At 54.9% G+C, this 20278-nt stretch overlaps 1 protein-coding gene and 1 non-coding gene across 2 annotated transcripts; both read left to right on the forward strand.

The window, feature by feature from the left end:
- Nucleotides 1-576: 576 nt before the first annotated feature.
- Nucleotides 577-6062, forward strand: EXOSC6 (exosome component 6). The gene has a single exon (XM_058528261.1). The coding sequence runs from the start codon at nucleotides 609-611 to the stop codon at nucleotides 1428-1430; it is 822 nt and encodes a 273-aa protein (XP_058384244.1). The 5' UTR covers nucleotides 577-608; the 3' UTR covers nucleotides 1431-6062.
- A 632-nt stretch (nucleotides 6063-6694) lies between these two features.
- On the forward strand, nucleotides 6695-6765 carry TRNAG-GCC (transfer RNA glycine (anticodon GCC)). The gene has a single exon. It is a non-coding gene; the product is annotated as a tRNA-Gly (tRNA).
- The last annotated feature ends 13513 nt before the right edge of the window (nucleotides 6766-20278 follow it).

Below are 20278 nucleotides of genomic sequence, written 5' to 3' on the forward strand. Positions count from 1 at the left end.
GGCAGGCCTGGAGGTGAGGGGCTGTCCTCACTTGGAGTGTGAAAGAAGCAGGCAGGGGGAGGCGCAAGCAACGAGCCACATGAGGAGCGTTAGCGATACAAAGAGCTTACACAGTCCACTGCGGGAGACAGTTCCATTCACTCATTCACCAGGCATTTATGCCAGCAAGAGCACTGAGGATACAGGAGTGAACAAGACAAAAGGTCATTGCCCTCTTGGGCAAGGCAGTGGGGGACACACATAAAATGGTCACACAAATAAGAGCAAAATTAAAATAATTACAACCTTTACAAGTGATAGGAAAAAGACCTACGCCCTGGGATTGCCCTAGCCCGGGAGGCTAGAGGTCAGCCGGGCCGGCCCAGGTCCCACTACGGCAGGCCTGCCAGTCCATTCATCCATCAATCCATTCAGCTCTGGGCGTCCTTGCTGCGGCCCCGTGGCTCGGCAGCTCTCGCCGTTCTCCCTCCAGGACGGCAGGGGGCGGGCGGCACAGCCCGCCGGTATCCCGACAGCCCTGGCGCGGGCGCGCGGCTTTAAGAGGGCGGAAGAGCCGGCGCGCGAGGCCGGGCCGACGGGCGGAAGCGGCGTGGGTGCCAGCCGTCGCCATGCCCGGGGACCATCGTCGCATCCGCGGGCCCGAAGAGTCGCAGCCGCCGCAGCTCTACGCAGCCGACGAGGACGAGGCGCCCGCCGCCCGCGACCCGACGCGACTGCGGCCCGTGTACGCGCGCGCCGGGTTGCTGAGCCAGGCCAAGGGCTCGGCCTACTTGGAGGCGGGGGGCACCAAGGTGCTGTGCGCCGTGTCTGGTCCGCGCCAGGCCGAGGGCGGCGAGCGCGGCGGCGGCCCGGCCGGAGCGGGTGGTGAGGCCCCAGCCGCGCTGCGCGGCCGCCTGCTCTGCGACTTCCGCCGCGCGCCCTTCGCGGGCCGCCGGCGCCGCGCGCCGCCGGGCGGTGGCGAAGAGCGCGAGCTGGCGCTGGCCCTGCAGGAGGCACTTGAGCCGGCCGTGCGCCTGGGTCGCTACCCGCGCGCGCAGCTCGAGGTGTCGGCGCTGCTGCTGGAGGACGGCGGCTCGGCCCTGGCCGCCGCGCTCACGGCCGCCGCGCTCGCCCTGGCCGACGCGGGCGTGGAGATGTACGATCTGGTGGTGGGCTGCGGCCTGAGCCGCGCGCCGGGGCCCGCGCCCACCTGGCTGCTGGACCCCACGCGGCTCGAGGAGGAGCGCGCCGCCGCCGGCCTCACGGTGGCGCTCATGCCCGTGCTCAACCAGGTGGCCGGGCTCCTGGGCAGCGGGGAGGGCGGCCCGACCGAGAGCTGGGCCGAGGCCGTGCGCCTGGGCCTCGAGGGCTGCCAGCGCCTCTACCCCGTCTTGCAGCAGTGCTTGGTGCGGGCCGCCCGCCGGAGGGACGCTTCCACGGCACCGTCGTGAACTAGAAGCCTAAGCAATGACGGACGCCGTGGACTGAGCTGCCGCCGTCCCCGAAAGGACCTGCGCCGTCGGCTTCCACACTGCGCCGAGCTGAGAACTCGGAGCACGGGAGAGGATCTGGGGAGGTGCGCACAGAACTGATGCTCTGGACAGCTGTGTTGGAACGATTTTTTACAAGCTGTTCCGTTAAAGACACTCTCTACTTGAGCTGGTTCCCATCTACGACCCAGTTGAAGAAATCTGCGATGCAGCCTGACTCCCAAGTTGGAAAAGACTTCAGCTGGACTTAATCTGGAAAACGGGACCTGGAGCTATGGTCTTGTAAGGGGTGGACCTTATGCAGGCCAGCCAGTGACTCCTGCCTGTATAATTGGGCTGCTTTTGAGAGAATGGACAAGGGGGCTGTGAATTCTCACTTATATCTGAGCTAAAACAAAACAAAAACCGTTTTATATCTGAAAAAATCTTTTGTGGTTCTTCTTGGTACAGGATTTAAAGGAGCAAGGCTTTTCTGAGCTGGATAGTTTGTTCTTGGACCTCTGGTGTCAAGGGCTTGGGACAGCATTGTCTTAAATGTGTCCTGTCCCTTAGACTAACACGAGCAGAAGAGACAGGCTGAAAAGGTTGATGCAGGGAAATGTATTTTGGAGGAGGAGAAGCTGCCCCTCAAGTGCCAGAGTTGGGCCACTGCTGAGGTGTGACAAGAGTGGGGAGGGTTGTATGGCCCCAGGAGAGCTCCAGGTGCACCCCTCTAGCCTCTGGTTTGGTGCTGGGCAAGACTACAGCTCAGGGTTGGGTAGTTGGGAAGGGTTTGGCTCGGGATGGAAGTCAGATCCCACCCTTCCTTGGCCATATGCAGAGCAGCACAGCCTGGGACCTCCTCCACTGGTGGTAAGAAGTGGGAGCCCAGGCTGGCTTCATTATCTGGTGCCCTGTGTCCAGTCTTGGCTCCTGGGAGAGAGCAGATGAACTGCCAGGAGTGAGAGCTTCTGGATGTTGGAAAACCAGATGCAGTCTGGCCATTCTGTAGGGCAGAGCCAGCCTGGCTGACTGACCAGAAGGGTGGGGTTATCTTTGTGTGGCTCCTCAGCCCCTCGGGTTTGTGCTCAGGTCTGGATTGGAGGAAGGCAGGGCAGCTTTGTCCTTGCTCTGCCCCAGCTTGGTATGAGCTGCTGAACTTTGTCTCAGAGGCCTGCTCGGCTTCTCTAGGGAGGGCTGGCCTGGGGCAGCCCCAAGGACCGGAATGAGACTCAGAGACCACACCAAGAACCCCTGACCAGGGAAAAGAAATGCAGATTTTATTTTTCCCCTTCTGATATAATACGTTTCCAGAGCAGACCTGAAATACATAGTATCACAGCAGCAAGGGACAAGGTAGAAACAGGACATAAAAACGATGCCTCTATTCTGAAGCATGGCTTTGTAGGGTGGATGGGGAGTCGGGAACTAAAAGGGGTTATGTGGGGCACATGCCGAGGACCTTAAAACTCAGTTGCAGACTGGAAGGGGGACTGTAGGAACAAGTATATTTCCTCTGCACCACTGGCTGGAGAAAGCTGCCTAGGTCAGCTGCTGTAGGATGCTCCACACCTAGACAGGACTGGCGGGGTCTCAGGAGGGGAGAAGAGCAGCCAAAGCAGTACCTGCAGTCAGAGAGACTGACTGGTGCTCCCAGGGGTCCCTGTCCAGCTGCCCCTTGCAAGACTGGATGAGGATGGTGAGGTGGTTCTAGGCAGTTGCAGGCCTCCTCCCTCCCATCCCTACCAGTCCCCGGGCTATCATCTGGAAACACGACTTCCAAAACTAAAGCCACCCTTGTGGGGAAGCTTCCTGGCTGGTCTGGCTGAGCCGTGCCTCCACTACCATTGCCTTCACTCCAGAATGGGTGACTCCGGTTGCACAGGTGCCATCAGGAGGCCTTTGAAAAACCACACAAGGCAAGGAAGGGGGCCATCGGGGAAGGTGCCTGGAGCTAATGAGCCCGGAGGGATTCCAACCTACTGGCCGCCCTCCTGGTCCGAAGCATGATTCTTCACCTGTAGGAAAAAGAGAAGCAGAGCTTGGGTCAGGGGGGCTGAGAGGCACCGTACGACTGGGAAAGGGAGGGCCATCTACTAACATCTCCCAGTCTCCCCTTACCCCCACCTCCCTTTCTTGGCAGGTTTGGCAGTTCAGTGCTGTTCTAGATTCTTCCTGAGTCCTGGGAACCCAGAACTATCAGACAAAAGAAAGCATTCTCTCCATCTAGCTGTCTTTTTCCAGATGTGACTCTGGGCTGGTCAGTAGTGAGAGCCCTCTGGAACCCAGCAGGCCAAGGGGCAGAGCTGGCGGGTGGAGGAAGGGGAGCTCGTCACTGCCAACCCCCAGCAGCCTGAGCCTTGCTGAGGTGGCCCAAACAGCAGCGGGTCTTGGTCCGCCTCAGGGACCACCAATAGGGAAGGAGGATATGGTAGGACAGGGAACATTCTGGCCCTTTAATGATGCACACAGGGTTATTATTAGATCCAGGTGTGGATATTCTCCATCCAGAAAGGTCTGTGCCACAGCTTCCCTGGGGAGCGTGGTACAATGCAGACAGTCTAAAGACCCTAGGGGCAGCAGGTGGGGGCCCCGGGACAGGAAAAGGACAGAAATCTGAGTTTTAACAAGCTTACCAAGTGATTCTCAGGCAAGGGATCTGGGGCCACGAGGCACACCTGTGACATTCCCTCCACAATGCTCAAAGCCCTCCCCTAACCCCCTCCATCAGGATGAGATGGTATTTCAGCCCAGAACTGGTCCAGCTGAGCTGACCAAGCCTGAGTTGAGAGGGGATAAAAAGCAGGGCAGGGCCCATCTTATCCTGAGCATTGCCTGTGGTTGAAGTCATGCCTCCTCTCCCCCAACCCACCACTGTGGGCTCCCACACAAGTCCGAGTCCCTCCCTGGCCCACAGGGAGGCCACAAGGAGGGGGAAGATGGGAGGAGGTGCCAGGCCACTCACTGCCTCCTCCGGGTCTGTGCTGTCCTCAGAGCTGTGTGCCTCTGGATGGGCCCTCTGGCCCCCGGGCTCCTGCTGGGGCTCAGTGGTTCTGCTTGAGGAACCCTTACTTCCAGGGCCCCTGTTCTCTTCGCTGTTCTCTGTCCCTGTGCAGGGAGAGTAACCAGTCAATGGCTGGGTTTCTGAAGCCCCAGCTAGCTGCTGAGTGGGTGGGGGTGATAGGACAACCCAGAAGCCACAAGAGTCCTCAAGCCACAGGAACAGCCAGAGAGAGTGGGGTAAGTGCACTCCGGGGGGCAGGGAGGATCCCTGCAGACAGGAAAAGCAGAGGCAGGACCCTGAGCACCCTTGGCACCCTCAGGAGTAGGAAAAGCTGGAGCCTGCTAAGAGCGTGGCCTGGGCCCACACTCGTGGGTGCCTGACCTGGACGCTGCTCCCTCTGCTGGTCCATGTGCTCCAGACTCTCCAATAGGTGGTCCACTTGGGCTTTGATCTGGCTCAGCTCCCCCCTGATGGAGTGCAGCTCCTTAGTTTGCACTGTTGGGAGAGGGGCCAGAGTTGGTGCCCCGCTGGGCCCAGGGGGCAGAGAGCAGTGCTGCCAGGGCTCCCAGGCCTGCCCTCACTGCTAGGGGCTGCCCACTCCTCCCTGTTGCTGCGGGTGAGGGCTGTGCCCCCTCACTCACACTTTATCTGCCCTGGGGGCAGCTGGCTATTCCTGGGGACCTTGTGGGGACTGAAGCTCCTCTTGACCCCCATGCCCACGTGGGTCCTCCGGATCTTGACAGGCACGCGTTTGATGAGTGGAGGGATCCTGTGGTATTCATACACCCTATGGGGCAGGACAGAGAGGGACTTAGGCCAACCAGCCCCACCTGTTTGCCCAGAGGACCGAGAGGGCAGGACCCACCCACCTGTAGGGAACATCTTCCCTGTACAGCTCGTAGTCCAGGTCATAGTTACTGCAGCTGTGGAAGAGGCGAATGGGGAAGGGGTCAGTGTCTATGGCCGGAGTCTCTGCCCAGACTCCAGTTTAACTTGGGGAAACTGAGGTATGCAGCTTTTCCTTAGAATCACAGGGTTCTCCACCCAAAGAGCCCCTAGGCACTTGCCCAAGGTCACTTTGAGAGACCACAGCAAACCAGCTTCCCCTGGCTGGCCTCTGATAAGGAGCACCTTCCCGTGGCTCCAGGTGGCAGGAAGGGGACAGTTGCCTGCAAGCTTCCAGCCAGCCAGAGTGGGGCCCTCCAAAGGCTCCTCTGCCTGACCCAGGCAGTACTGACGTTCTGGACCTTAGTCTGGCAAAGGATGAAAGGGAGAGTTGTCAGGGCCCAAAGCCACGGTGGGGGTGTAAGAGCCTTTAATCCTTGCGTGGGAATCGTCAGGATGCAGGGCCCAGCACTGGCAGGGCCAGGCAGGCAGGGTTAAAGCCGTGGCCAGGCCACCTACCCCTTTGCTCCAGGGAGAGATGACGAGCCTGGAAAGTCCTGGGCTCTCACTGCCTGGCCTCACCTCCTTCTCTCAGGCACCAGGCACTCCAGGGAACTGGTGCCCAGGAAGAGTTGAGGGGATCGGGGCAGAGGGACGACTGGGTCCTTGCCTGGGCAGGAAGGCTCTGTGGGGACACAGCTGCAAGAGCTTCAGGTTTCGTCTGGGACAGGCGACGAGTTGAGGGGGAGGGGAATGCATGCTGCGGGCAGTGAAGTTTAGTACTGAAATAACTTTCCGGTACTGAGCGCCCACGCCCCCAGCTCAGGCCCAGCCCACAAGGGGCGAGGCCTTTGGGGGCCACCAGGGCGGAATGGAGGGCATTCGGACCCCCCCTTCCTCTTCATCCCGCGGGGTTCCCAGGCCTGCGAGTGAGATTTCCGGCCAGCCCCGCCCCGGTTTTCTGGCTTGAGGAGGTCTGGGTAGGCGGCCCGGGAACCGCAGGGATGCTGATTCCGGTGGTGGGAGGCCCATCCGTGGAGAAAGGAAAGCCAGCCAGCGGAGCGCGGGGAGGGCCTGTCTCCACCCCGGGGCGCTGCGGAGTCGAGGCCGCGGGCGCGCTGCGGGAAACAGGCAGCCGTCTGAGGGCCAGAAAAGACCGAGCCAGGAGGGCTGGGGCCAGGACAGAACTCAAGGTGACAAGCCTCAGCTGAGCACAACCGTTCGGGGAAAAGTCTCGCTCCTCCGGGTCCCCCTCCTCCCTTCCGCGACTGGTCGGAGAACTTGGCAGAATCCAGACACGGCGCAGGGGCCTGTGGTAGACCACCTGAGCCGCCGTGGAGGCGCTGCAGCAGTGGGAGCATTGGTGGTTCAGTGGTAGAATTCTCGCCTGCCACGCGGGAGGCCCGGGTTCGATTCCCGGCCAATGCAGAAGTTACCATTGTTTTCTACATTCTTTCTTACATTTTCCTTAAAATGACTTTTTAAAGCAGCTAGAAATGAGCCGCATAAAGGAATGTGATTTCACGGACTACTGAGCACAGACTTGGGAGCTGCCGGGGTTGAGACAGGCGGCGGGTTAGAGGATTAGGGGCTAGGGCGCAGGCGCCGCTGCGGCAGCGCCTGCTGTAGGCAGGGGGTGTCTCCAGGCCTCTCTACTCTGCCTTCCCCCGTTATCCCCGCCCCACCCGAAGTCATCAGCAAGGGCTGACGCCTGTACCCTGGATGGGTGGCCTTGCCCTTTTCTCCCCAAAGGGCAGCGGCCTGGTTGCATGGGGTCAGGGGTTAGCAGCTGCAGCCCTCCCCTGGTCTGGACTAATGGTTACAGTCTGCAAGCCGGGCCTTTCCACAAAAAGAGAAATAAAACGAACGGACAGAATGGCGTGGTGAGCAGAAGTCAAGCCACGTCCTCAAGTGTCCTCAGGGGCAGGGGGAGGGGACCTGGGGCAATCCTTCCACCGCAAACCTTTCCCTTCAGGTTGACAAATTCCATTTTGAGGCCCAAGTCATGTGGCCCAGACTTGACCAGTTCTCATGGAAAGGTCATCCAGCAACTCAGTGGCCACCAGAACCCCCTTCCCAACCTGCTCCTCCTCTGGGCACCATCCCAAGGGGCCACAGCCACAGCCACCCACCCACTGTTGCCCCAGACCCACGCTGTCCCAGGCCCTGGGAAATGCTTCATTCTCCCCACTGGAGTCCCCTGGGGACACACGGGTCTTAAGGAGGCCACCCCTGCCCCAGGCCATGAATGCTGGAGTCCCTCTGAATGGAGTCACAGCCCCTGTGGGACAACTGTCATCACTTTCCACTGCTTCTGTGTTCCCCCACCTGCACCCCTCAGAGGGCTGACACAACTGGATCCCAGCCTGCCAGGCAAGGAGGTTGGCAGGGGAGTGAGGGGGGTGAAATCTAAAATCTGAAGAAGGCGACTGGAAGTGAAGAACTCACGAAGAGCTTCACCCAGCCTCAAAAGTGGCCATGTTAAAACACACATGAGAGAACTATGGGAAAGAACCACGTACCTCCCATCAGACAGATAAGGACAAAACCATATCAACAGATGCCCCTAGATAAGAGGCTCACACATGAGACAGCAAACCAACACACCACATATGTGGTTGTGCATCACTAAAGAAACGCAGTTTAAAAAACTATCCGCTACCCATGAGTATACATCTACTTATCAGCCCAAAACAGTGCAGAGAAAAAGCCGCCCATGCTGGCACACACACAGGGTGACGCAGACCCTCAGGCTGCCGCTGGCAGGGAGACATTTGGCCTAATCTCTCTCGAGGTCAACCTGGAGGTGCAGAGACTTCTCAGAGCAGTCCTCCAGCCCAGCCCTGCCACCCCATTTCTGGGGAGATGATCTGAGGCAAAACCCAAAAGGAACTAGAACCTTCGGCACCAGGATGTTTACACAGTGCTGTTCCTAACATAAACAACCTGCCCCATTGCCTCCCCTCTTCCCTGGCAGCAAGATAGCAACCACCCAAATGCCCACAGCAGGGAGCTGAGCACAGCCATCGCAAATGCCCAGCTGAGGGGACAAAGGGGCCACTGTGTTCACACACACCCTTGTTATGCCTGTGAAATTGCGTGTTGCCTGGCAGAGGTTGGTGAGCTCCTTTCTGAAAACATTTAAAGGTTCCTTTAAAATTTCTTTAAGCTTCTCAAGTTAGGGGCAAGATTTCCTCTAGAAAGGTTCCCATTTGCTACTTCCCAAATATCTCTACCTGGGAAAAGCCCCCAAGTGCCCCGCAGGTGAGGCTCCTCTTGGAGGACACATGTACCCTGGCTCCAGGCAGGAGGAGAGGGCACCTTGCTTCTGCCAGCAGGATGGTGGCTAGAAGGGGCCTTGGAATGAGCTGGGTGGACTGTCTCAGTTTACACACAAAACCTGAGGCCGAGGGAGAAGGGACATCCTCAGGTGCCACAGTGAGTAGGACAGGCAGCTCAAGCTGGCTGGGTGTGCAGCACACTGAGCAAGACTTCTGGGGCCCTTGTTCCATCCCAGGGGAACCCAGAGCCCCAAACAAGCCGGCGTCCAGCCTCTGTCCCTGGCAGGCAACCCCAGACAGACTCACCAGGAGATGGCTGTGCCCTGCTGCCTCCTCTGACCTGGCTGGGCAGGGCTGGGCTTGGGCTCTCGAGCCATGTCTAAATCTGAAGAGAGAGCAAGGGAGAGGGGCAGGGCGTGAGAGAAGGGAGGGAGGGGTGCAGGAGGAAGGGGCCAAGTGCACATGGGCCCCGCTTGTTTCCAGGCTGGCCCTTCGCAGGAAGGAAGCACCCACCCCAGGTTGGTGGGCAGCCCAGCCTGGCCCCCGACGGACACTGGGCCCACCTACCCATCCTCGAGGGACCATGTTGCTGAGATCAACAGTCCCTTTGGCTCACTTCAAAACAAACCCCGGGAATAGGGAGGGTGTCTGCTGTTTCCTTCACACCCCGCACCCACCGACCGTCGGAATCAACCCCATTGCCCAGGCCCTAGAATGTGGGGGTGTACCTTCAAAATGCAGGGGAGGAGATGTCTGTGATCCTCGCGTCCTCTGAGGAGACACCTAGCCCTGGTCGAGGTTAATTCTCGAGTGTTCTCCTGCTGCCTGTCTGCCCGCCCACTGGCCTGCCTGCCCGCTGCCAGGCCCACGCCCCACAGCTGCCTCTGGGCTAAGCCCCTGGGCTGGCTGTGTCTGAAATGGCCAGGGTGGCTCTGAATGAGAAACAAAGCGAGTAGCTGGCCTGGGCTGGGGAGCAGACACCCTGGACACCCTGCTGCCCTCTCTCTCAGCAGGGGAGTCAAGAGTCAGCTAAATCCAATTCAGGGGAGAGCTAAGTCAAACAATGCAGCCGTGTGGCCACCAGGCATGGGAAGATTGTCTCATTTCTGGGCTCCCCTCCTTCAGCGTTTACCACTGGAGAGAACAGCTCTACACCCGAGGGAGAGGGAGGGGAATCCTGCTCACCGCTGTATTCCCTCCACTCGCTCAGGGCCTGGCACTCAGTAGGTGCTCAGTTGATTTCTGCTGAACATGTGAATGGAACTCCATGAAATCAATTCTGGTTTCTGTTTGTGGGTATAGATCAGACCCCAGAGTTGCACCTGTGACTTCGAGGCCCCTCCCTGAGCCCACCCTCTTTCTTCCTGAATCTGTGATCGTCATCCATGGCCCAATTTTGGCTGCCAAGACAATAACGAGTGTGAGCCTTCTCCTTTTCCTGTCTTCAAGACTTCCTGCAACACCATCACTAAGAGCACTTACTCAGCACTTGCTTGCAGTGGCAAGGCACAAGGAGACCAGCAACAATGTCCCTGAGGTGCTGACAATCTAGATCTCATGCTTAATTGAGAGGAAGTCGGCGATTTTGCACCCCTACCCTCCGCCTTTCTATTCCATTCATGATCCTGGTTCATCCACGCAAGGACACGTTAAATGCCAGTGCACCAAGGTAAACACCTGCACCTCTGTGTTGTCTGGCTTTTTGTGTCTGTCCCTTTGGCATATATTCATACCTGTGGTCATTTCCACATTTGCAATGTCCAGAGGGTACAGCAAATCACACTGACATCCACCACGCAGGGCAACAGTGCATGGGCACTTACAGATGCCTGCTATGCCCAAGGGAGAAGGCACGTCAGTCAAGTCAGCTTGGCATTCCCTCTGGGCTAGACATCATCACTATCCCCTAAAACTAGAAATACTCGAGAGGCCTCGATCATGGGACCAATCTTTGAGTCGAGTGGGAAAAACCATTCAATGGCCACCAGGTTGCCAGTCGGGGCCAACTATCACAAGGGGGCTGTTGGAGTGTCTGGGGAGTTCACCATCAATGGCAAACCATGTCCAAGTGCGTGGTGGCCATCTTCCTGGGCAGCTGCCACCTGCAGCGCAGAGCAGACAAGCATGGGGTCATGGCTGTGCCCCATCCCCCTAAATATTAGTCAAGGTTCTCTTCCAGAGAAACAGAACCAATAGGATGTATATACCTATAGAAAGAGATTTAGTATAAGGAATTGGCTTACACGTTTATGGAAGCTGACAAATCCCAAGATTTGCAGTTGGCCAGCTGGAGACACAGGAGAGCCAATAGCATGGTTCCAGTCCAAAGACCAGCAGGATCCAGACTCAAGAAAAACTGATGTCTCAGCTCAAGGCTGTCAGGCAGGAAATGTTCCCTCTTACTTGTGAGGGTCAGCCTTTTAATTCTATTCAGGCCTTCAACTGATTGGATGAGGCCCACCTACATGAGGGAGGGCAATCTGCTGTAATCAGTCTACTGATTCAAATGTTAGTCTCATCCAAAAACACTCTCTCAGGCTCACCCAGAATAATGTTTAGCCAATTATCTGGGCACCCCATGGCCCAGTCAAGTTGATACGTAAAATTAACCATCACAGGGGCCAAGCACCAGGAAATGGGATGGAGGTCTTTGCTCCATATTTATCTCACACAAAGACCCTCACGGGGATCTCCTAAGGGACGCACCCTCTTGCATTCCCCCAGGCTGTGAGTGCTTGACTGCAGGGAACACAGACAGGACAGTTAATGAATAGGAGTCACAATGAGTGAGGGCAGATGATGTAAGGACTGAGGAGGTCGGCAGTCAAGTGAGAAGAAAGCAGATGATGGAAACAGAGAAGGCAAGCAGATGGAAGGACAAGAATAAGGAAAAAGGAGAGAAGTAGAGGGAGGCGGACATATTGAACAACTGGTCCCCAGACTTCCCTGAGCCGACTCCAAAACACATCCACCCTGAATTCATCAGGTGGATGCAAAGGATGCACTAATTTTCACAGTGCTCCCAGGAAGAAAGGAGTGAGTTATTGTATTATCCCCAATATTACAGATTGCAACCAGTAGCTAACAGTTACTGAATTCCAACTATTTGCCAGGCATTGTGCTACAAACTTTACATCCATCATCTCATGTAGTCCTCACAACCACCTCTCGGGGTAGATGCTATTAGTATCCTCATCTTATAGAAAGGCTACTGTATGTGTCCAGGGTCACATGGAGAGCAAGCTGAGAGGAGCGATGAGATCTCAGTCCCCTGCCTCGCAACCACTACAGTGTTCCAAGAAGTTAGGACTCACTGGAAGATACCTGGTGGGCTCAGCTAACACAAAGAGCCTGGTTCTGTCAGCGCCTCCAGGCCACACTGCCTTTGCACAGCGCTGCTCCATTACTAGCTCCACCCTGAATAGAATCCAACGGCTAGAGAGGCCCCTGGTTAGACAAGGCCAGCGCTGCAGACCCAAGTCCCCAGTGCACCTAGTGGCTTCTTGCAGTGGACATGAGTCATTCTTTTGGCCACTTCACATCTGAGCCCCTTTCCTGTGCTAGAGGTATCCCCCAGCTTTGAGTTAGAACCTGCCTCCCATGAAAGAAGCTGAAAATGCCCCTGTCTGCCTCCCTTTCCCAGCCTCCCTTGCACCTAAGGCCTGGGCACATAACTTGGCCCCTCCAATCACACCCACATGCCCAACTTTGAATTAAAGCTGCCAATGTGAAGAAGCACATCTCAGCAATTGATGGTGGCAGCAGCAGCAGCTACATCCAGCATTCAAAGGTGGAGGCACCTCTGTCCCATGTTGGTGGTGCTGATTGTGGTATCTGAGCCAGGCAGAGGCAGTAGAGTCTCTTCCAGATCTGATCCTCTGACCTTTCCAAGAGCTCCTCGGAACTAACCACTCTCTTCAACAAGTTCTTTTTCTGCTTAGAGTCGCCAGAATCAGTTCCTGTTGCTTAAAATTAAGAACCTTGATTGATACAAAAATAGGACTAGGAGTGGATGGAGCAAGATATCCTGAGGGAAATGGGGGTGATCCAAGGCTGGCAAGTGGCCAGAGGACAGTGAAAATCCAGCTTGTATTAAGGGCCAGGACGCCAGCAGCCCATGGCATGCTGTGGTGAGACAGTTAATCCTGTGGTCCCCAGAACAAAGTGCCCATCAAAGGCAAGGCTTTGGGGACCTGTGGCTCCTGCTGTAGAAGAGTAGGAAGATTACCCTGAAGTCGAGGGCTGTTGGCAGGATGTTGTGCTAATGGCACTGCACAGCTTAAAGGACAGAAAGACAACATCAGAGTCCAAATTGTCAGCTCAAGGCATGGTGAGAAAACCAGGGAATGTTTACATCTTGCAGCATCAGGCGGTTTCACACCGTCACTAGGTCTCTAATTGGGAAAGAGTGGAGAGCAGAGGCCATTAGAACTGGGCTCTGAAGGAAGGTGTGGAAGATTTAGGGACCCCTCCACACCCAGGGAGCCTCCCTTGCCAACAAAAGCAATCCTCTTTGTCATTCTGAAGATCCTTGTGGCAGAAACTCCCTAGCTATTTGGCAAACCCATATCCCTTTCCTCCTGGGTACACATCTAGGTGGAATTTCCCACCATCCCTTGCAGTTAGTGTGCTACGTGGCTGAGGGGTGGCCAGTGGCCATGGGTGGGTGGGATGCACGCCACTTCCATGGCCCATAGCATCCTCCAGGTGGCCCTCCACCCTCCTGCTTCCCGAGTTGGCCACCTGAATGCCGATGCCCTGGGTGAGCGGGAAACAGGGTGCTGCAGGTGGCAGGGCCTCGCTTAGCCTGGGCTCCCCCTCCCCAGTGCCCATGTGCAGCCACAGAGAGTTCCGTTAGCCAGCAGCCAGCATTTCCTTAAATAATGACCTTGCCCTAAAGAAGTCCCCTTGTGTGCCCTACCCCCCAACCCCCTATTTTCTCCAGACTGAAATAACAAGCCAGATCCCTGCAGGCCCCGGGTGCCAATGACCTCAAATCTGGGAGGAGGATATCGAATCACCAAAAGAACCGTGAGATTTTGCTAATTTATGACGGCAAAATCCTGGCAAAGTGATCTGGGCATGGATTCTGAGGGCAGAGGATGGGGGAAGGAAGAAAATAACGTTAGATGGGGTTGAACATATGGATTTTTAGGAGTCTATGGGGCTGGCTCAAGTAGCTGGGATTGTTCTAATTGTTTGCTCTGATGGTTGTTTGAAACTTGGACTCAATTGTGGCCAAATAATATTAGCTAATACTACTACTACTAATAAGAATAGGGGCCAGCCTCGTGGCCTAGTGGTTAAGTTTGGCATGCTTCACTTTGGCAGCCCGGGTTTGGTTCCCAGGCATGGACCTACACCTCTCAGTGGTGGCCATGCTGTGGCAGCGACCCACATACAAAATAGAGGACGATTGGCACAGATGTTAGCTCAGGGAGAATCTTCCTTAGGAAAAAAAAAAAGAGAGAGAGAGAGAAAAATAATGAAAACAGCTGAGACTTACTGAGCATTTGCTTGTACCAGGCACAGCTTTAAGCACTTTGCTTATTTAACAAATTCACTTAATTAACAAATGAGGTTAGGATGGTATAATGTTGAAGGAATCAAAAATCAGGACGCTAGCACAGCAGAGCTGACATTCGTCACTGTTTACCAGTCTCACCAGGCTCTGTTTCAAACACTCTAATGTATTAATTCATTTTATTATCCTCATTTTACAGAAGAAAATGAGGCAGAAAGATGTCTCAGGGTGACCAACTGTCCCAGTTTGCCTAGAACTGAGGGGTGTCATGGGACTTTCACTACTAAAACCAGGACAGTTCCAGGCAAACTGAGACGACTGGTCCCCCTTGGTGTTAAGTAACTTGCCCAACGTCACATGGTTACTAAGTGGCAGAAGCTGTCCTCAAATTCAGGTGGTCTGACTTTAATTTTATTTATTTATTCTTTCCCCAAAGCCTCAGTAGACAGTTGTATGTCATAGCTGCATATCCCTCTAGTTGCTGTATGTGGGACGCGGCCCCAGCATGGCCGGAGAAGCGGTGCATCGGTGTGCGCCCGGGATCCGAACCCGAGCCGCCAGCAGCAGAGTGCGCGCACTTGACTGCTAAGCCACGGGGCCGGCCCTCAGGTGGTCTGACTTTAGATTCAAATTCTCCGCCTCTGCCAGTGGTTCTCGCCTGAGCCTGCATCTGAAGTAGCTGAAGGTCTAGTTAAAACCTAGATGGCCGGGCCCTACCTTCAGGGGTTCCCATGCAGTAGATTTGCTTTTCTAACAAGTTACCAGGTGACGCCAATGCTGCTGGTGGTTGGACCAACTTGGAGAACCACTGCAGTATGCTATCTCACCTCTAGAGGAGAAGGTTGGATGGACTTTTCAGGTAGGTCCTGCTCGCTGCCACCTCCACCCAGGAACCCTGAGATGGCCCCAGGGACGCGCCCTTGGCCACGGCATCAAGAAATACATTGGTGAGAGAAGTGCCACAGCACAAGGAATGCTGACGGCAGAGGCTGCAGCTGAATGGGAATCTGGTGTCCGGAGTGCCAGAGGCCTGGAAGGCACTGGATTGCCAGAGTTAGTTGCTATGACAGAGGTGGGGTTGCCACAAAGATGGCTTCAGCGTCGCTGCTGCTGGAGTACGCTCGGCAGTTCCTGTGCCTGGCAGCCGAGACACAGGGGTCAACCCAGACTGGCCTTGCAGCAGAATTTGGGGCACTGTTTCTGGCAGCATAGGCCCTAGCCTGGCTTTCTGACTCTCCCCAGGATCCTGTGACCAACAACTGTCCCTTTTACTTTTTTTAATTGAGGTGAAATTTGCATAACATGAAACTAACCAATTTGATGGCATTTAGTACATTCACAATGTTATGCAACCACCACCTCTGTCTAAATTCCACAACATTTTTATCATTCCAAAGTAAAATCCGTACCCATTAAGCAGTTACTTCGGTTCTCCTGCTGCCCCAGGCAACCACCAATGTGCATTTTGTTTCTCCAGATTTACCTATTCTGAATATTTCATATAAATGGAATCATACAACATGTGACCTTTTGTGACTAGCTTCTCTCACTTAAAATAACATTTTTGAGGTTCATCCACCATGTAGCATGTGTCAGTACTGCATTCCTTTTATTTTTTTTGGTAAGGAAGATTAGCCCTGAGCTAAGATCTGTTGCCAATCCTCCTCTTTTTGCTGAGGAAGATTGGCCCTGGGCTAACATCTATGCCCATCTTCCTCTACTTATATGTGGGACGCCTGCCACAGCATGGCTTGATAAGCGGTGCATAGGTCCGTGCCTGGGATCCAAACCTGCAAACCCTGGGCTGCCGAAGCAGAGCACACGAACTTAACCACTATGCCACCGGGCCAGCCCCAGTACTTTATTCCTTTTAATGGCTGAATAATATTCCATTTGTATACATACCACAATTTGTTTATCCATCCATTGATGGACATTTGTGTTGTTTCTACCTCTTGACTATTGTAAATAGTGCTGCTATGAACTTGCTGTATAACAATTTGTTTGAGCACTTGTTTTGAATTCTCTTGGGTATGTGTCTAGGAGTGGAATTGCTGGGTCATATGTCAGTTGTGTTTAATTTTTTGAGGAATTGCCAGACTGTTTTCTACCATGGCTGCACAATTTTACATTCCCTTCAGCATGTATGAGGGTTCTAGTTGGTCCACATCTTCATCAACACTTGTGATTGTCTGCTTCTTTGATAATAGCCATCCTACGGGGTTTGAAGTAGTATCTCATTGGGGCTTGATTTGGATTTCCTAATGCCTAGTGATTTGGATTTCCTAATGCCTAGTGATTTCATGTGCTTATTGGCCATTTGTATATCTTCTTTGGAGAACTCTTCAAGTCCTTTGCCTATTTTTAAATCATTGTCCTTTCGATAAATTCCTTCTCTGCTATGATTATTAGCCAGACCTGTTTCTATGTTTCTATTGGTTGCAACTAAGAATTGTGACTGATACATTTCTGCCTCCAACCAGCAAAGCAACTCAACATGGGCACGCAACAATGTAGAACTGGGCCCTGGTGCATTCTAGACACTAATCATAGCACCTCCCAGTCTTTCACCTGCCTGGACACACCCTCTCACCACTCTAGGAACAGGAAGGAGACGGGGCCATAACAGACCCCAGTTCAGATCATCACAAATAAAGAAGAAACACGTGGGAGCAGGCATAATGAATAAATGGGGAGAGTGTGAACAGAAACACAAAGCTGGCAGAAGCAGTGGTAAGAGGAGCTGGAACAGGAAATTAGGGATGCAAACAAGGCTTCTAAATCAGTGCATTATTCAGGGACTAAGGTTCTGAAATTGCCGTGTGTGCAGGCGAGAGCTGCTCTTTGGGGAGGTGTCCATCGGAGCCATAGCTAGTGGCAGGATAAGTGCAAAGCCAGAAATGGTGACAAACTGTCTCCGTGTACGTCTGGTTCGCATCAAGTAAATATAACCCTGAGATGTGTCCAGGGCAGCTCCTAACTCATGACCAAGAGCAGAGGAAGGCAATGCCCAATGGCTGCCTTGTTCTTTTGGCACCCCGGGCTGTGCAGCTTGGGTTCTCACATGCATGGTCTCCAGAGAGCAGTGGGCGCCTCCGAGCGCACCACAAGGCAGCCCTTCGGGGTGCACAATGAAAATATTAGGACATTTACATTCATCTTTATTTTTACCTTTTAAAGTTTTTATTTGTGTCTGTTTCATAATGTGCCTAATATTTTAGTACCATAGTACATGTAGATAATTCATAAATAAGTACATAGAACATAATGGAAGCACATGCTCAAGTTTTTACAGAGATTTGCAGCCAAAACATTTGGAGAACCTACAAGCCACCACATTTGTGACCAAGAGAAAACTCTGCCTTCTAGAACCATGTTTTAGAACACTCTCTTGAGCCAGAAGGCATTCCAAGGGAGTCCTCTGCCCAGTTCTGGGGAAACCTTGGGAGAAGGCTTGCTTTCTCCCTGGAAGCATCGACTAGTTGTTCCCCATTCTCCCTCTGTCCCTGGACGCCAGCTGGTTCTCACTCTGAGTCTGGGCCACACTCAGTTGGTCTTCTCTCTTTCTGCTGGGGGAAGCCCAACACAGGTGGGGGCTTTCAAAGAAACAGGTAAAGAACTAGATTGGACCTCATCACTTCCTCCCATACACGAAGGAAGCACCAGGACTTTTATAGACTTTGGGGAAAATATACACATGGCTTAGAAGAGTTTACCATATGAATTAAAAACAAGTTCCCAAGATAAAACGCTACAAAAACAGACATATTGTAAGTCAGGTCTTGTAAGTTTTACAGAACTCACTAAAGAGGCCCACTGTGAAATGAAGAACATTTCTGTATCATAATCACTCTGCTATTCCTTTGCCATCACCTTCTGATTTCATAGACTGGATTTTCTCTCCGGAATGTTGGGCATCCTGAGATATAAGGGCCAGGAGTGCCTGAGAGAATGATGAATAACTAAAGGAGGAAGCACGGATGGAGTTGGGGCTGCCCCAGGCACAGCACCAGCGCCTCGGGTGGCACAGCCTGGCAAGGAGCTGTGAAATAGAGGGAAACAAGTGAGCCAATGGTAGGACAGAGAACTCCAGAGGAGGCACATGGCTCCCCAGCTTTCCCGGCCTCTTCACACCGTGAGGCTTCTCACCTGCCCCATCAGTGAGTCTTCCTTCAGGTGTCCAAAGCTCCAGGCCATACGGACCACAGAGGTGACTCTACAGACGTCCCTCAGTTTCCCTGGCTGTGGCCTTAGAGGAGGCAACAAAGGAAGGAACCTGGAGACAGGTCTGCCCGCACCTGGTGTCTGCACCTGCCTGGATGGGGAAGGTGATCCCGTCCCCCGCGACACCTGCCTACACACATCCGACTCATGACGGCGCGGGGGATGGGTGGGAGGGTCTCGGGCCGGTCGCTCCCGCCTGCCCTGCAGCCCGTGGCCCCACTTCCCGCTGCCTCGGTGACGCGCACCCGGGCCATGCCTCCCACCCCTGGCGGGCGCGCGCAGGGCGCACTCAAGTCTCTGACACGCCTGCCGGCTGCAGAGGGACCAGCGCAGGCCTCAGGCGTCCAGGGTTTCCCGCCTTGACCCGGAACGTGCCATCCCCCGGTGGGCGTGAGGAGGAGGCGGCCCAGCCAGAGCAGGCAGGAGGCGCCGGGAATGAGCGGCTGAGCACCGAAGGGGCGCAGGTGAGAGCGGCCTGCTCAAGGGCTTTGGCCTGGTGACCTGGGCGAGGCGCAGCTTGGGGTGGGGGTGGAGGGGTGGGAGCCGTCCCAGAGAACCGAAGACTGAGCTCGCAGGAATGGTGGGCCGTGGGGGTGACTTGCGCGGACGGTGGGGAGGGGTCTCGGGCGCGCACGTGGGCAGGGCCCTGGCGTAGGACCCGCTGGGGCGCAGGGCCACGTCTCACGGAGCGCGCGTCCATGGCCCCTGCTGTGTGGCTGTGTCCCGAAGAAAAGCTTGTGGCCGGATTGCAGACTCTGCCCGACAGGACCAAGGCGGAGAGCAGGGGCCCCCTCTCGCCTCCCACGACTCAGTGGGTGCAGTGGGCGCAGTGGGCAAGCCAGCCCGGAGAGTGTGAGGCCTGGCCCTTGCAGGCGACTTTGGGCAAATCTCTGGGCAGTGGTCTGGGGTCTGGGGCTTGGTCCTGCTGCGACTGCCCCCCCCCCCAACTTTCGCAGGGTGGTTGAGACAGTTGGGAACATGTGTGTGAACTTAATGTGTGTTCCTGTGCTCTGAGCCAGGGCACAAGACAGCTTTCCCTACTCCTGCAGTGAAACAGGCTGAACCACCAAAAGAAAATAGAAAGATTAAATGATAGCCACACTGGCTGTGTTTGATTCCCAGCTATGTGACCTTGGGCAAGTTACTCAACCTCTCTGTGTTTCCATTTCCACAATGTAAAATGGGGCCCCTTCTCAATGAGGATGTGTGAGGGTTTAAATGAGTTACTAGATGTCAGGTGGTTTTTTTTAAGTTTTTTCTTTTTTTTCTTTCTTTCTTTTTTTTTTGTGAGGAAGATCAGCCCTGAGCTAACAACCATGCTAGTCCTCCTCTTTTTGCTGAGGAAGACCGGCTCTGAGCTAACATCTATTGCCAATCCTCCTCCTTTTTTTCTCCCCAAAGCCCCTGTAGATAGTTGTATGTCATAGTTGCACATCTTTCTAGTTGCTGTATGTGGGATGTGGCCTCAGCACGGCCTGAGAAGTGGTGCGTCGGTGCGCACCCGGGATCCAAACCCCGGGCCGCCAGCAGCGGAGCGCGCGCACTTAACCGCTAAGCCAGGAGGCCGGCCCAGGATGTCAAGTGTTGATTGCAGTGCCTGACACGTGTAAGTGCGACTATGATGAGCTATGATGTTCGGGGAGCTGGGCAAGGGGATGGTACTTTCCAGGTTCTGGTTCCACTGTCAGTCCTGGATTTGTGAAAGCACTCCACCCGGGGACACAAGACACAGACACACAGGAGCTCAGAGTGGTTTCCACCCTGCCTGCCTGGGAGCTGCTGCAAAAAAAGACCCCTCACTGAGGCAGGGAGTCTGGCCTCCTACCCCACTGGGGAACCTAAAAACTTCCAGAGGGGGCCCTGGGCCACATGGGTGACCAGTGAAGGGACTGGGGTGGGTAGGAGGCAACCA

Source organism: Diceros bicornis, chromosome 32 (assembly GCF_020826845.1).
Source record: "Diceros bicornis minor isolate mBicDic1 chromosome 32, mDicBic1.mat.cur, whole genome shotgun sequence".
NCBI lineage: Eukaryota > Metazoa > Chordata > Mammalia > Perissodactyla > Rhinocerotidae > Diceros > Diceros bicornis.

Coding starts and splice junctions, on each gene's coding strand:
- EXOSC6 (XM_058528261.1), top strand. CDS start 609: ATGCCCGGGGACCATCGTCGCATCCGCGGGCCCGAAGAGTCGCAGCCG.